General features: G+C 35.3%; 1 protein-coding gene across 1 annotated transcript in view; it reads left to right on the top strand.

Annotated features, from left to right (window-relative positions):
• The first annotated feature begins 495 nt into the window (after window positions 1–495).
• LOC105732804 (testis-expressed protein 11) overlaps window positions 496–17,202 on the top strand; it is a 210,374-nt gene continuing 193,667 nt past the window's right edge. The window contains exons 1-4 of the mRNA XM_012475041.2: window positions 496–542; window positions 3,787–3,882; window positions 6,278–6,359; window positions 9,216–9,294. Coding sequence (XP_012330464.2) covers window positions 510–542; window positions 3,787–3,882; window positions 6,278–6,359; window positions 9,216–9,294 — 290 coding nt within the window. The 5' untranslated portion in view covers window positions 496–509. The remainder of the gene's footprint in view (window positions 543–3,786; window positions 3,883–6,277; window positions 6,360–9,215; window positions 9,295–17,202) is intronic.

The raw sequence follows: 17,202 nt of genomic DNA on the forward strand, positions 1-17,202 counted from the left end.
GTGAGTTGAGATCGCACCACTGCACTCCAGCCTGGGTGACAGAATGGGACTCCATCTCAAAAATAACTAAGTAAAAAATTAATTAATAAATACATATTTATATTTCTTTAACTTTAAATGGCCAACTAAGAGCTTGTATACACTTTTAAAGCATTTAATGCAGTATATATTATAATAATTTAATGCAGTATATTATATATATTTAATGCCCTATATATATGTACAAATGGAAAAGAGCATCAGTATAATTGTGGTGTTGATTTATTGGGTCTCTCCTAAGGAAATTTTTTTCTATAGTTGGAAAGTATTGCTTTATATCATTAATTTTCATGTATTAATTGGATGGTAATCTGTTGTAGTGTAAAACAGAAAAGTTGAAATAAAGTATGCTTATACTATGTCTTCTTGGTAATATATAATCTTAAAAATAATATATTATTTGAAATGGATATATATATATATATATATTTTTCCTTTTTAATGACAGCCAAAGCTATGATATTGGGAGGATGGATAAGGTTTCTGCTGATCCTGAAATGCTGGTAAGGATCATGTTAAATATTGTAGACGTAGGTTGAAGAACCTACTTTATGTTATTGTTATAAAATTACAATAGCATACTCCCATTTATGAGTAAATTAACTATTGGGCACATCATTTAACATCTCAGTGCATTTGTTTTTATACATTTATATAATATAATCTACCTCATAGGCGTGTACTCATGAATTTATATATGTAGAGTGCTTTGAACAATGTTTGACTATGTAAGTTTTAACTTTTCTTTTTTTCTTTTCTTTTTTTTTTTTTTTTTTGACAGAGTCTCGCTGTGTTGCCCAGGTTGGAATGTAGTGGTGTGATCACTGCAACCTCTGCCTCCCAGGTTAAAGCGATTCTGGTGCCTCGGCATCCCAAGTAGCTGGGACTATAGGCATGGGCCACCATACCTGGCTAATTTTTGTGTTTTTAGCAGAGATGAGATTCTGCCATGCTGGCCAGGCTGATCTGGAACTCCTGACCTCGGGTGATCTGCCCACCTTGGCCTCTCAAAGTGCTGGGATTACAGGAGTCAGCTACCATGCCTGGCCTAGTTTTAACTTTTCTTATTGCATATTTTGAAGTTGCAGATTTTTCCCCAACTACCCAGACAGAACATGCCTGGATGTGGAAATTAACCTTAATATGTAATCTAGCAAAATGTGATTGTGTAAATAAATGTGTTGTAAAATTACTACATTCTATAGCAAAATGAAATTTTTTGAATACCCATTTGATTCTTACTATTACAGCATATTAATCAAAATGTAGCTGGATGCCTTTTAATATATTTACCACCATAATATGTGGGGAATAAAAGAGAGGCATAAAATGTAGCTTCTGCCTTTAAGGAACTTACGATTGAAGGATAAAACTAGTACAAGTGAATACAATGAAATATTATCCTGGCTTTAAAAGGAAAGAAATCTGACACATACTACAACGTGGGTTAACTGTGAGGAGATTATGCTAAGTGAAACAAGCCATTCACAAAAAGATAATGTATGGTTCCACTATGTGTGGTACATAGAGTAGTCAAATTCATAGAGACAGAAAGTAAAATGGTGGTAGGGAGTAGGGAGAGAGGAGAATTGGGAACTATTATATAATGGGTGTGGAGTTTCAGTTTTGCAAGATAAGACAGTTCTTGAGATGGATGTTAAAAATGTTTAAAATGGTCATGGAGCCAGGTGCGGTTGTGTGCACCTGTAGTCCCAGCTACTCAGGCGGCTAAGCCAGGAGGATTGCATGAACCTAGGAGTTAGAGGCTGCAGTGAGCTGTGATCATGCCCGTGAATAGCCACTGCTTTCCATTTGGGAATCATAGTAAGACTCCATCTCCAAAACAGATTTTTTTGAGACAGGGTCTTGTCACCCAGGCTGAAGGGCAGTGGGTGTGATCAGCTCACTGTAGCCTTCAAACTCCTGGGCTCAAGCAATCCTCCCTCCTCAGCCTACCGAGTAGCTGGGACTACAGGTGCACCCCACCACATCTAGCCAATTTTCAATTTTTTTATAGAGATGGAGGTCTCACTTTGTTGCCTGGGCTGGCCTCAAACACCTGGCCTCAAGTGATCCTCCCACCTCGGCTTCTCAAGGTGCTAGAATTACAGGCATGAGCCACTGCACCTCGCCTAAAATTTAAAAAGAGGTTTAAGATGGTAAATTTTATGTTATGTGTATTTCATTACAATTAAAAATAAATTATATATATAGTGACATCACATTATATAGCAATGAGACTCAATTAACTACAATAATTGCATCAATATGGATGTTCTCACCTATAATATTGAATAAATGAAGCAAGATACAAAGCAGTACATACCGTATGATTCCATAAATGTAAATGCCAAGAACAGTCAAAATGAATATATGGTGTTGGACATCAGGGAATTGGTTACCCCTATTTGAAATAGAGTCTGAAAAGAAGCATGAGGTGAGCTCGTTGCTGTTAATGTTCTGTTTCTTGATTTTTCTGTTGTTAACATACATGTGTTTACTTTGTGAAAATTCATAGAGCATAGAATTCATAAGAACATAGAGCTCTTGAGATTTTTGAACTTTTCTATATGTATTTTACACTTCAATGAAGAAAAATAGAATTTAAAAAACACTACTGCAAGTGAAACAATTTGGGAAAATAATGATAAACTTTGTGGTACTGACCTGAAGTATGCAGAAAGGCATGTAGAAAAGGGGATTATCAACATTAGCTAGAGTAGTTGAAGCAGCCTTTTGGTAGGAGACAGGCCTTGCAGATGGGATCCACACAGTTAAAAGGGAGGAAGAAAATGATTCCAGGCAAGGGATATAGATGGGAGATGTCTAAGAAGGAAATAAGGATGGAAAATAGGATACAAGCTTGATTCAAATGGAGTATTCTTATTGTAAGTTTTGTGAAGTAATACTATGCAGTAATTTTTTATTTCATGCCAGCAATCATTTATTTGAGGTGTAATTTATATACAGTAAACTGCACAAGTCTCAAGTGTACAGCTTGATGAGTTTTAATATATAGTTTTGTATATTACACCATACAGATCAAGATTACAGAAACTTCCAATACCCTCAAAAGTTCCCTTGGCTCCATTCTAGTTAATACCCACCTCTACTTCTAAGGAAAAAAAGCCACTATTCTGACTTTTATTACTCTAGAGTATTTTTGGCTGTTCTTGAACTTTGTATAAATGGAATCATACAGTTGTCCTGTTTTATGTCTGGCTTTAAAAAAATACACATTGTGAGATTCATTCATTTTGTTATGTCTTCTGGATGATTTGATCCTTTTACTATTATGAAATAGCTACGGTATTTCTCAGAAATGCTGTATTTATTCCATAAAAGTTGCTTGGGGGAGCTTATCAGTTCTTAGAGTTGTTCTACCATAATAACGAGGTGGTAAGCTGATTAAATGAAATACTGCTCTGCCTCGATTTCCTTATTTTAAAAGTGAGGATGATAAAATACTTGTGTTAAACACTGTTAAGAAAATAATTATATTAACACAATTATATTAAATTTAAATAAGCCAGGAATGTAGCCATTACTGTAAGATTCTTAGACAATGTTTTGAATGGGTAGCATAATGATGAGACATATTTCAAGACTATGGGGTTGCTTAAGGAAATGCTATTTCATAAAGATGACTTATGTTTGAGAAGATGCTTGTCACTGTGGAACTGCTAGTCAGCTGTTGTATTGAAGTTTAACCATCAGCTATCTGCTTTTTCTCTAATTTTTTTACAGGCTAAAGTTCTACGGTTATTAGCCACCAATTATTTGGATTGGGATGACACCAAATACTATGATAAGGCTCTCAATGCTATAAACCTAGCAAACAAGGTATGAGACTCTTATTTTTGAATACTAACTTAATGTGTTTTTTGAAGTTTTGATCACATTTTGAAACCCAGTTTAGACATTTGCTTCAGCATTTACTCTCACAGATTGTTATAATCTCTTCTATAGCACAGAAAGGAAAAATAAAATATTGCTATAATCTGAATGTTTGTGTCCCCTCAAATTCCTGTGTTGAAATCTTAACCCCCAAATTGATGATATTAAGAGGTGGGACTTTTTGGTGTACAATGGAGGTAAAAATAAAAGAGGTGGGGACTTTGGGAGATGATAAAGTCATTGGGCAAACCCTTCTTGAATGGTATTACTGCCCTTATAAAAGAGGGCCACAGGAGCTTGTTCACCCCTTTTATCATGTGAGGACATGAGAAGGCACCGAGCACCTTGACGTTAGAGTTCCTAGCCTTCAGATCTGTGAGAAATCAATATGTGTTGTTTGTGAAGTATCTAGTTTATGGTATATTGTTATAGCAGCATGAACAGACTAAAACAAATATACTTCTTTGAAAACCAGAGATTTTCGAGAAAAATTTCCTTTCCATGAAAGAAATAGTGCACACCTGTAATCCCAGGTACTTGGGAGACTGAGGCAGGATAATCACTGGAATCCAGAAGGGAGAAGTTGCAATGAGCCATGGTTGTGTCACTTCACTCCAGCCTGGGCAACAAGAGCCAAACTCAGTCTAAAAAAAAAAATTGTATTTTCTGTAAATAAAGATAGTTTTACTTCTTGCTTTCCGATCTGCATGCCTTTTGTCTCTTTATCTTTTCTAATTATTCTAGCAAGAACATCCATTACTATGTTAAATAGAATTGGCAAGAGCAATTTCTTTTTCTAATCTTAGAAAGCGAACTTTTAGTATTTAGCCATTAATTATGGTGTTAGCTATGGGTTTAGCATAGACGCCCTTTGTCAGGTTGAGGACGCTCCCTTCACTCCTAGTTTTTTTTTTTGTTTTTTTTTTTTTTTTTTTTTTTTTTGAGACGGAGTTTCGCTCTTGATACCCAGGCTGGAGCGCAATGGCGCGATCTCGGCTCACCGCAATCTCCGCTTCCTGGGTTCAGGCAATTCTCCTGCCTCAGCCTCCTGAGTAGCTGGGATTACAGGCACGCGCCACCATGCCCAGCTAATTTTTTGTATTAGTAGAGACGGGGTTTCACCATGTTGACCAGGATGGTCTCGATCTCTTGACCTCGTGATCCACCCGCCTCGGCCTCCCAAAGTGCTGGGATTACAGGCTTGAGCCACCGCGCCCGGCCTCACTCCTAGTTTTTTAAGAATTGTACAACCACTTTGAAAACAAATTTGACGTTATTTGATAAAGTAGAATTTGATCATACCCAACCACCCAGCAACTTCACTCCTAGGTATATTATACTTTAGAGAAGCTCTAGCATTTGTATACAAGGAGAGGTGTACAGAATGCTGATTGCAGGATTGTTCATAATAGCAATTGGGTTGAAAACAGCTCAAATGTCCAAAATGTAATGTGCAAATAAATTGTGATTTAGTCATATAACAGAATACTATACAATAGTTGTCCTCAAACTTTAGCTTGTGTAAGTGTTACCTAGAGTGTCTGTTAAACAGAGTTTGCTCATTTATTACCTTACTAGACAGATGATAGAATTCATGTTGAATTGGAAACTTCTGTAATGCAAATAAATAATAATTCTTTTACACATTTTCTTACACACATGCCACACACAATTTGCTAGGCAATACTCCCAGAGTTTCTCCTTTAGTAGGTTTTAGATGAGGCTTGCATTTCTAACAAGTTCCCAGATGGTGCTGATTCAGGGACCTTTTGTGAACCATGCTATACAGTAATGAAAACAAATAAATTTCATGTATCAATATGGATGAATCTGAAAAAACATGATTTGAATTGAAGTCACAGAAGAACATATCTAAGAAGTCACAGAAGAACTTATATGCATTATGACTCTGTTTAAGTGAAGTTCAAATGTAGACAAAACTAAATTGTGTTGGCTAGGTTGAGCTGTTATAACAAAATACTATAGACTGGGTGACTTAAACAATCTCAAAAGAAAATAAAATTAACTGCTTTGTGGTTTTGCTTACAAAGAACATGGCCTGAGATTCATACAGTTTAAGTATTGATCTTGTCATTAAATGTTTGTCACTCATTGGAAATATTTACATGTTCTTTTCCATATATTATTTCATTTAGATTGAATAAAATATTGGGAAATATCCTCAGGGATAGAATGAATGTTATGATATAATCTTTTGTAATTTTGATTTCCTTTGATTATGAGTTATCCCAAGGTGGTTTAATAAAGCCAGCAATTACTTGAAAATTGTCTTTTACATTCCACTATTTTAATATCATTGTGATTTCTTTGTTTAATATAGGAACATTTAAATTCTACCGGGCTTTTCTTAAAAATGAAAATCCTCTTGAGAGGTGAAGCATCTAATGAAGAACTCCTTGAAGGTATGATCTCTATGTGTGAAGAGCACACCATTTTGAAACATCACTACAATTTGTTAAATATAAGAACTTTGGTAGTATACTAACAATAGGTGTAATTTGATGGTGGCTGAGAAGAAAACTGATCACCTAAGAAAGGGAAAATATTGTCACCCAGGAAGAAAAAGAGAAAGAAGAAAAAATGGTAGAAAATTTTAAAAGGTGTTTTTTTTTAAAAAAGTTTAATAAAAGCAATCAGTTTTCTTTTAGCCCAGCAGAGAACTGTAGCTACCCAACCCTTCTGAAGTTGTCTACTACCATGAAGAAAGAAAGACTAATTATTAATGGGAAAAGCCTTTGTAATGCTGTGTTTTTTGTAATTACTTGTTTATAAACATTGCTATTTATTTATCATAATTCTCCAAGGACCAGAATGTACACTGCACAAAAGTGGGTAATTGGGCAAGTCACTTAGCTTTGCTTTGTTTCTTCATTTAGCAAAAGAGATATTATTATCTACCTCATCGTGTTGTTTTGAGAATCTTATGAGAAAATGTGTATAAAGCTTTTAGCACCATACCTGGTGCATAGTGTGCAATATACGCTACCTATTACTGTAGTTATTATCATTGTTACTGTTATTACTACTATATGGGTGCATTACATGAGGCAAAACTTTGCACACTAACCCTTAATATTTCAGTTTTGTTTAGTCATAAAAATTATTTACTCTAAAATTCTTTTAATGTTGTACATTCTTTTTAGTAATCTTGAAGAGCTGCATTATTTGTACTAAACAAAATTATACGTTAGTATAGTTACTGATTATCCAATAAATAATAACAATTTGTTATCATTAAGACTATAATCCAATTTGGCAATAGCCTTAAATTTAGTACTACTGACTCTTTCAGTTGCTTCTAGATTTTTAGCCAATCACTTAAAGAGACCACAGAAGCTCAAATGTATTCGGGATTCTGCATCTCTAGGGAACAGTATCACCTCAGCATACACAAGTTGAAAAATATTACAAACCAGGAAGACAACTCTACTTTTTTGCATTAGGGGAATAAGCAAACCAACTAACCAATTAAAATAATACATTACTCAATCTAAGACAACATAGGAAGACCAGAGAGATTATTGGAGTCAACAAGTTGAAGTAGATTAGTTTTGGAAGATAATTCCTCATAACAGTGTTTATCCAAATGTAGGTAAGAAGTAGAGTTTAAAATGAAATTATTCTTTACTCCCAGATTGTTTTTACTTAACTCAATCTAGATACTCCTGAAGTTGCAATGTCAGTCGTAGTTTGATTACAGATTAGGAGGCTAATCCAAATCCAAGTTTTTTAGATTTAAAAATACTAGATTTTTGCTTTGTTGCATTGAAAGAATGTATGAAACTTGCATTTTTATATTCTGTTCATTGCTTTGCTGGTGAAAATACTTTACTCTTAAAATGATCAACTTGTGGCTTACACCTGTAATCTCAGCACTTTGGGAGGCCAAGGAGGGTGGATTATGAGGTCAGGAGTTCGAGATCAGTCTGGTCAACATGGTGAAACCCCGTCTCTACTAAAAATACAAAAATTAGACATGGTGGTGCATGCCAGTAGTCCCAGCTACTCAGGAGGCTGAGGCAGAAAATCGCTTGAACCTGGGAGGCTGAGGCTGCAGTGAGCTGAGATTGTGCCACCACACTCCAGCCTGGGTGACAGAGCGAGACTGTCTCCAAAAAAAAAAAGTCAACTCAACCTAACTGCTGGCATTATTGCACTGATATTTTTTGTAGTAGAACGATTGAAATTTAAAAATAAACATTTTTCATTATTAAAGGATAGCACATAATAATTTAAGACATTTTTGGAAAACATTAAAAATACTCATAGTCCTACCATGCACTAGAAGCTCCTTGACAGCAGGAATTTTTGTTTTGTTTTATCCACTGCTGGGTTCTCAGCACGAAGCACAGTGCCTGGCACAGAGCATATGCTCATTAAATATTTGTCAAATAAATAGAATCTAAACACAATCACTTTTAGAAAATTAATCACTATTTTCAGTATACTTTCTATCTTACTTTACTTTGCTTGTATTACAGAATTGTGACTATATAGTACATAAAACTTTGCTCTAGTTTTTCACTTACTAATCTTACATATTTTTCATATTAGTGTATATTCATTTTTTCCATGTTATTTGATACTCAACAGTTTTAATGGTTGCACAATAGTTTATTGCTATCCTATAATAGACATACAGTGTATATTTCTTTTCTATTATTATTATAATCCACACTGCTTTTAATATTTTTGTTCATAAATTTTCCCCATATTTATTCCAGGTGACTTTTCAGAAGGACAGTTTCTTAAAGGGAATAATAATAATAGCAGCTTCCATTTATTAAATGCTAGGTTCTTTGCTATATAATTTCCATACATTATCTCATGTAATCCTCTCCACAACCCTGAGAAATTGGTGGTATATTCTCCATTTTACAGGTGACAAAACTAAGGTATAGAGAGCTTAACTTGCCTATGGCCATACAAGTAGCAAGTGATTTCAAATTTAGATCTGTCTGACTTCAGATACCAAGCTCTCTACCCCAGTGTTCTTAGCATGTAGTATTGCCAAGTTGCTTTTTGAAAGGATTGCACCAGATTACTTTGCTATCTGTGCAAGAGTGCCTGTGTCATGATACTCTCCAGCATTGGATGTTAATACTTTAAAAGAAGATTTTGATAAATTGTTAGGCAAAACATGGTATTTGGCAAACATTTAGTAAGTGGATTTTGAATAGAGGAAAATTATTGAAAATAGCTAAGCTTCCTCAAAAACGAAACTGATAATAATTATTTCATTTTTTTCATCTTGTTAGCTGTCACGGAAATACTACATCTTGACATGCCCTTAGACTTCTGTCTGAACATTGCTAAACTGCTGATGAATCATGAAAGGTACAGAATTGATTTCTCTTTCTCTAAGACTGACAGTTTTTGGCTAGGCACCAGTGGCTCACACCTAGAATCCCAGCATTTTGAGAGGCTGAGGCGGGAGGATCCCTTGATCCCAGGAGCTTTAGACCAACCTGGGCAATGTAGCAAGACCCCATGTCTACAAAATATTTTGTAAAAAATTAGTTGGTATGGTGGCATATGCCTGTAGTCGTAGCTACTCAGGAGGCTGAGGTGGGAGGATCACTTGAGCCCAGCAGTTCAAGGTTACAGTGAACTATGATAGTGCCACTGCATTGCAGCTTGGGCAACAAAGCAGGACTGTCTCAAAATTTTTTTTTTTAATTTAGTCCCTCCTTCACACTAGCCATGTATCAAATCCCAATAGCCGCATGTAACTAATAGGCTACCTTACTGGACATTACAGGTTAAAAAATTTTCCATTACCACAGGGAAGTTCTATTGGGCAGCACTGTTTTAGACTCTATATTTCTTTCAATGCAGACAACATTTAAATTAGCTCTTTTCTGTCAGCTACATCACGTGGTCAGTTTCCTGGACTTAGGAAACTATATCTTTACAATATCAATTTCTCTTAATGCCTGATATCCTCCATTATAGTTAAGTACCCATTTACCATACTTTATGAACTATTAAATTTCAATCTGATTGTAACAGTCTGTTTTTTTCAGTTGTTCTGATCTTTGTGAATTTCAATTCTATCATGCAATGTATTAACTATTCCTCCCAGTCTGTGTCATCTTGAAATTTGGTATTGCCACCATTCTTCATCTAATTCAGAGGTCTGCAAACTTTTTCTTACAGGGTGAGATATAAGTATACATTTTGGGCTTGTGGGCCACACAGTCTGTCACAACTAGTCAACTCTGCTGTTGTAGTGGAAAAGCAGCCAAAGACTAATCATAAACAAATGTGTGTGGCTTTATTCCAATAAAACTTTATTCATAAAAACAAGTAGCTGGATTGTAGGCCATAGTTTTCTAATTCCAGATAATTTGATAAACAGGGCAAAACTGAGGCCAGAACCTTTGTGGCAGCCTAGATTAATCTCCAAGTTAACATCAATCGATTAATTGATGCTTTTTAGGGTACAATCATTGAACCTGTTATAAATCCACCCAGTTATATAGCCAGATGGCCTAATTACCTTCATCTTGTTCACAAAAATTTCATGGAACTTAATTTTTATTTTTTAAAGTTTTGGTTGTTTATACCGTTTCTTCTTCCAAAAAGAATTTGAAGCTTCTTCTATTCAAGTGTATAATAAAGCTTTGAAAATTGAAATAGAATGTCAAAACCCTGAAAAGGAGGAAGCAAACGTGCCAAACACAATGGCTAATACAGTTGCTGTGGTAGAGCATTAAAGTTAACTGTAAGCTTTCTTGCAGCCAGGGAAAAGGGGCAATATGACATTTTATACAATTTTCATTATTAAATGAAAAAAGCTAACATTTACTGATACTTGCTTCATAGTAGGGACTATTCTAAATTCTTTACATTATAAATTATGAAATACTCTAAGGTAATTTGTTTGAGTAACCCCATTTTGCAGGTGAGAAAAATGAGGGTTAGACAGAAAAAGTAATTTGCCCACATTGCATAGCCAGGAAGGAGCAGAGCTGGAATTTAAATATATTTACAGAGCTCACACTTTTTACTACTATAGTAGAAGGAATACATAAAGACTGAAAAACTTCCCCTTCAATACTACATTCTAAAGCAATTAGTCACAAGAAAAAGTTTACAGACTGGTGGACTATGGGCTGGATGTGGCCAGAGATGTGTTGCATATAGTTGAATTAGTGGCCAACATTTAACATTCAGGAAATTTCACACAAAAATATGGTTTGTTGATTTCTCTTAAAAAAGTTGAAAATTCTGGAAACAATTGGCCAGTATTTCCACTAAGCAACGATTGGTTAGAGCTGAGTAGCAGTTGCCACCTTTATCCATAGGGTATGTGTTCTCCAGTTTGTCATAGTCCCCAGAATTTCTTATTTTTTCCTATATCTTGTAAATCAAGTTGCCATTTGTCTTTTTGTGTGTGTTGTTACTATAGCAGATCTAAGAGAAAAATAAAATATGGCACCCACATCTCTATCCAAAGTAGAACGAAAGCTAGGCTGAGAAGATGTTGTAAGAAAATGGAAAGAATAAATTCCTTTCCTATAGAAGTAATAAATTATTGTGTGTTTAATATGCAAAGTGTGTTTGCATCAATGAATACAACCCAAGAGTCCATTATGAAACAAAATATAGTAGAAACTACAACCAGTACATAGAAAATCTGTGTAATGAAAAACAATCAATTCAAGAAAAGGACTGAAATTTCAACTGGGTTTATTTTGGAAAGTGAATAAAACAAGCAATCCTGTTGTAAAATGCAGTTATGTAGTTATATATTAAGGGAAAAGATTGCCCAGGCAATAGCTCTTTTACACATGACAAGTTTACAAAAAAGTGTCTACTGAATGAGTCACACAATGTATTCTTAAGTTTCAAATCCAAGTCTAACCAGAAATGCTGTTGTTTGGCACATTGACGGTATGGCTGAGAATTTATTGGAGAAGTTACTTGAAGAGGGTAATTTATTTTTGGTGTTTTCTGTTGCATAGACATAAATAATAATGCCCAGTGAAGCATATTTATTTGTGGTGTCAAAGAGAACTTTGATATGATAGAACTTTTGAACATAGTGCCTGTGTCTTAAGTTTAATGTTAGACTGGTCAAAATAAGTATGACTACAGAATGATGCAATGATTAATGTTAACATAAGACTTGATATGAAACTTAAATCTAAGGTGGCAGTGTTTTTAAAGATAGAAAACTTCAGTGTATTAATTGTATAATTCACCAGGAAACCCTGTCCTAAAAAGCTAAAAAATGAAACGTGTATATAGTAACAATACGTATATACCAGATATCATTCTGTGGCTTCAACAGAGACTATCGCCTTTTTTTGGATGAATTGGATGCACAATACAGTAGCTGCTTCTGCTTCTTGCAGATAAGGGGGCTCAGTTGTATGTGGTGTATGTCACAGGTTGGGTTGCCCTGGAAGCAAATTTTGAGGTGGAAGTTAACATGAAGATAATTTATTAAAGGGTTCTTTCAGGATCAGCACCTGTGAGGGGAAGGGGATGCAACTGGACTAATGGGAGAAGTTGGCCTAGGTATAGTCAGAAGGCCTCAGCCTTACTTATCGGGAGCTCTGAAGCTGAGATGGTCCCTCAGAATTGTCCTCAGCTAAGGTCACAGGGCTGGTCCTTATATCCCGATATTGACTAGTCTCTGTATTCCAGTTACCCTGGGAAAGGAGCATAACCTTGGGTGTGGTAGCTTTTTTCAGCCTAGTGAATTCCCAAAGAGCAACTGGGGAATAAACACTTCAGTTCTGAAGAGGAGTTTTGGGGGATATATTGCAGCATTTAAGTCAGGTACTGAAGAGATATTTTTTGAACTGTTGAAAGAATTCAACTTGTTCATGTCATCCAAGGGAAAATCCCTGACTCATCTCAGTGATTGACCTTTTTGGTGAATAAGACAATTCATATAAACACTCTCAATCTTTCTTTGCAAAAGTGCACGTAAGTAGTTACACAAATGTAAAATTTAATTCACGTGTTCTTAGTGAAGTCATTTATGAGAAACGCTTTTGACAAGGAATAATATGACTTACTTTTCTGTGCTGAAATTGGTGTTCAGAGATGGAAGTGATTACTTAAACTACATATTCACAATTGTAGGTTTAAAGAGTGAATTCTAAGTTTTCTGATTTCCAACATTATGGTAATGAAAAATATTGCCTATTTTGTCTTTTTCAATTAATTTTACTAATGCCAATAAAGAACTATGAATTGAAGAAATCGAACTGCACTGTAGTGTGGTACTGAATCCTAATTAGACAACTTTAGAATATCAGTATATAGTAGACATTTGCTGCTTTTGGCCATCCATCATTTTATTCATTCCACTCTCTTCTTGATACAGTACACAAATTTCCACTTAAGTATCTACTTCTCCCAATCAGCCCATGTGGACATTGATATGATGGTATAGAAGAAAGAATTTTAGGTTTTTATTTACAAGTCAACAAAGTAATCAATTTCAAAGGAAAATTTGATAAATTATTTATATTTTTAGATTTCAGATTTAAAATATAGCTTCTCTTTTCTTACCTGTTCGTACTATGTATTAAGGTGCTTATACCATCACTCAGTTAATGATAAAGTTTAATTACATATCTGGCAGTGGATTTTTTTAGTCTGCTTCACTCATTTATGATACATATTTGGCTTCTGTAGACAGTGTAGGAAGTTGCATTATATAATGGACAATCCTTTTAGTAATTTTATAGCAAATGTGTTAGTATATTTTACATAGTAAAGTTTTTTTAAGCAATCAAAGCTAAGCATGCAGAATGTTAACTGTTAGAAAGTGAACGAAGTGGCCGGGCACAGTGGCTCACACTTGTAATCCCAGCACTTTGGGAGGCTGAGGTGGGTATATCACCTGAGGTCAGGAGTTCAAGACCAACCTGGCCAACATGATGAAACCGCATCTCTACTAAAAATACAAAAATTAGCTGAGTATGGTGGCACACACCTGTAATCCCAGCTATTCAGGAGGCTGAGGCATGAGAATCGCTTGAATCTGGGAGATGGAGGTTGCAGTGAGCCGAGATTGCACTGCTGCAATCTAGCCAGGGCAACAGAGTGAGACTCCTCAGAAAAAAAAAAAAAAAGGAAAGAAAGTGAATGAAATTTTGTAATGGACTAAGCTAATACAGTTCAGACTTAGTTTTGTGATGATCCACCTTGATGGAAGGATAAAATTTTGCATACATAGAATGGATAGAAATACTATGTCTCTTAAGTGATCTTTTTGTGTGTGTGTGCAATTTCACCTTTTATAGTCAAGCTTCATTAGAAGACAGAGAGCAGACAATTCCAGGTTATATGCTTATTAGATCCTAGTAATATATGGTACTATTTAAGGGAAGAGCGTAGGTTTTGGATTCTAGAAAAGCAGGTGAATGAATTGATACTGTTATTGAGTCATTTTTCTGAAATTGTTAGATTTTATTTACTCACTGACATTAACAATAAAGTAAACTTGCAAAAGATAAAATAAGGTTAATTTGCTATGTCTTTCTCAGTGAATCCTTGTTGCTTTATGTTAGTGCTTCTCAAAATTGAATGTGTATATGATCAGCTGAATCAGCTGATCTTGTTAAGATGCAGATTCTGATTTGGTGTGTCTGAAATGGGGCCTGATCTGCATTTCTAACAAGCTCGCCCGTGATGTCAATGCTGTTGGTCTGTGGCCCGTACTCGGAGTAGTATGGTTTGGGAATCCACCGCCTCCTAAAAAAAAAAAATCAGAACTTTTCCTGTCCCCAGTCTTTATCACCCCTCCAGTTATCCATAATTCTTGAAAAACTTCTTTAATTTATAAGTCTCATTTACAAATTATCTTAGTCCTAGATGTAAATTTATTTGATCCAGGGGTCCTGAACACTTTTACAGCAACTAAGCTACTGTTACTCTTAACCTTGGACTTTAATCCTTCTTTTAAAATTTTCCATCTATTTAAAAAATTCTACGAACATACCACGACTGTAATGAGAATTTTTAAACAAAAAAGATCACATCTAATATTATTATCCTAACAACCTGCTTTTAGTTTTTTCTTTCCTTCAATTCCATATCAGTATTGGTGCATAATTTTTCCTAGTTGTAATTTTAGCATTTGTCATTTATGTTGTTATTGGTGAAACGTGTCAGGCCCTTTTTTTGATACTGATTAGGTAAGCTTAATCAGTTATGGTTTATTCCAGTGACAAAAATACTAAATCAAACAAACAAAGGGATTTTGAATTGCAATTAGACTACCAAAATAGAATCAGAAACCTAGAGATAGTGATCTGGAAAAGTCAATGCACCAAATAAAAATACAGAACAAGAGTGTAGGAGATCAGATTGACATTACCAAACTAAAATGAAGAAGAGAGGAGAGCAGGCTTGTGAAGTCAAGATGAGCATCCTTGGAAGTCAGATAAGAGGTATAGGGAAGCAATTTGTTGAGGCTCATCAAGTAAAAATAAAGAACAGAAAGCCTTGCATCTTAACCATTTTATTTCCAGCCTTCCTCTTGCATAAAGCCTGATATTGTTTTATTAATATAATAGTTTTTGAACACATTGTTGAATGTTATAATAAAGTATTTCAGAGCTATCTAAATTCTACACATTAAATGAGTTCCTGAAAAGTTCTGTTCAGACAAAATTTTATATGGTATTATTTTTCCATAAACTTATACTATACAAATAAAATGATTTACCTCCAAAAATGTTTGGCCCTAAGATATAATAAAATTATACTTAGGAATGTAGCACAATTTTACGATTATATGTTTAAATGAAATACATTCTTATGATAATGTAATAATAAGTACTTGAAGTGGGTTGCAGAAATGGCATGCTAGCTGAGTGAGATAATATCCTGATAATATAGAAAAAGAGATAGGTACAAAATTGAAGACCTCATGCTCAATAATAATTCCTTTCTGGGATAGATCTAAAAGGTTATCATCAGCTACTGAGAAATAAAAGCAAACATCAACTGGCCCCTGGGATTTTAATTAATCATGTTCATTCAGATATTCCAATGTAACAGCCACTATCTAAGCTCAGTATTGATAAGTGTTATCACCCTGGATCTTTCTCTTCTCCTGTTTCAGGTTGACTATCTCTGTAATGTTCTTTGTAAAGCATTCATATTTTTTGTTGTAGTGAACATTACTTATGATTTTATTTTATTTTATTTTTATTGTGCTTTGGGCTCTGGGGTGCATGTGTACTTCCTGCATCCTGCAGGATTGTTGCATAGGTACATACATGCCATGGTGGTTTGCTGTCTCCATTACCCCTGCCACCGTCGCCTACATCAGGCATTTCTCCCAGTGTTATCCCTCCCCATCCTCCCCGCCCCACCCCACTGCTGTCCCTCCTCTTCCCTCTACCCCCGCACCTAGCCCTGGGAGTGTTGTTCCCTTCCCTGTGCCCAAGTGTTCTCACTGTTCATCACCTGCCTATGAGTGAAAACATGTGGTGTTTGGTTTTCTGTTCTTATGTCAGTTTGCTGAGAATGATGGTTTCTAGATTCATCCATGTCTCTACAAAGGACACGAACTCATCATTTTTTATGACTGCATAGTATTCCATGGTGTATATGTGCCACATTTTCTTTGTCCAGTCTATCACTGATTGGCATTTGGGTTGGTTCCAGGTCTTTGCTATCGTAAACAGCACCGCAACAAACATACGTGTGCTGTGTCTTTATAATAGAATGATTTATAATCCTTTGAGTATATACCCAGTAATGGGATTGCTGGGTCAAATGGAATTTCTATTTCTAGATCCTTGAGGAATCACCACCCTGTCTTCCATAATGGTTGAACTAGTTTATTTTTAGGAACCATAGTTCCAGTCTGTAGGATATGAAGGTGGTATAGAATATATACTCAGTTCCTGAATCTTCAGTATACATACGTTTTGTTGAGATAAGTTTGTGATTTTTTTTTCCCTGCAAGGGGAGGTTGGTTTTAGGGTGTTTGAGATGGAAAGAGGAGTTTTGTTTTTTTTTAACTTCAACTTTCATTTTAGATGCAAGGGGTACATATGCAGGCTTGTTACATGGGTATATTGCACCCAAGTGGTTAGCGTAGTACCCAATAGGTAGTTTTTCAACCGACATGCCCTCCATCTCTCCCCCCTCTACTAGTTCAGTGTCTACTATTCCCATGTTTATGTCCATGTGTACTCAATGTTTAGCTCCCATTTGTATGTGAGAACATGCAGTATTTGGTTGTCTGTTCCCGTGTTAATT

The sequence above is a fragment of the Aotus nancymaae genome, unplaced genomic scaffold, assembly GCF_030222135.1.
Source record: "Aotus nancymaae isolate 86718 unplaced genomic scaffold, 86718_ANA_hifiasm-v0.15.2.pri h1tg000081l, whole genome shotgun sequence".
NCBI classification, from domain to species: domain Eukaryota; kingdom Metazoa; phylum Chordata; class Mammalia; order Primates; family Aotidae; genus Aotus; species Aotus nancymaae.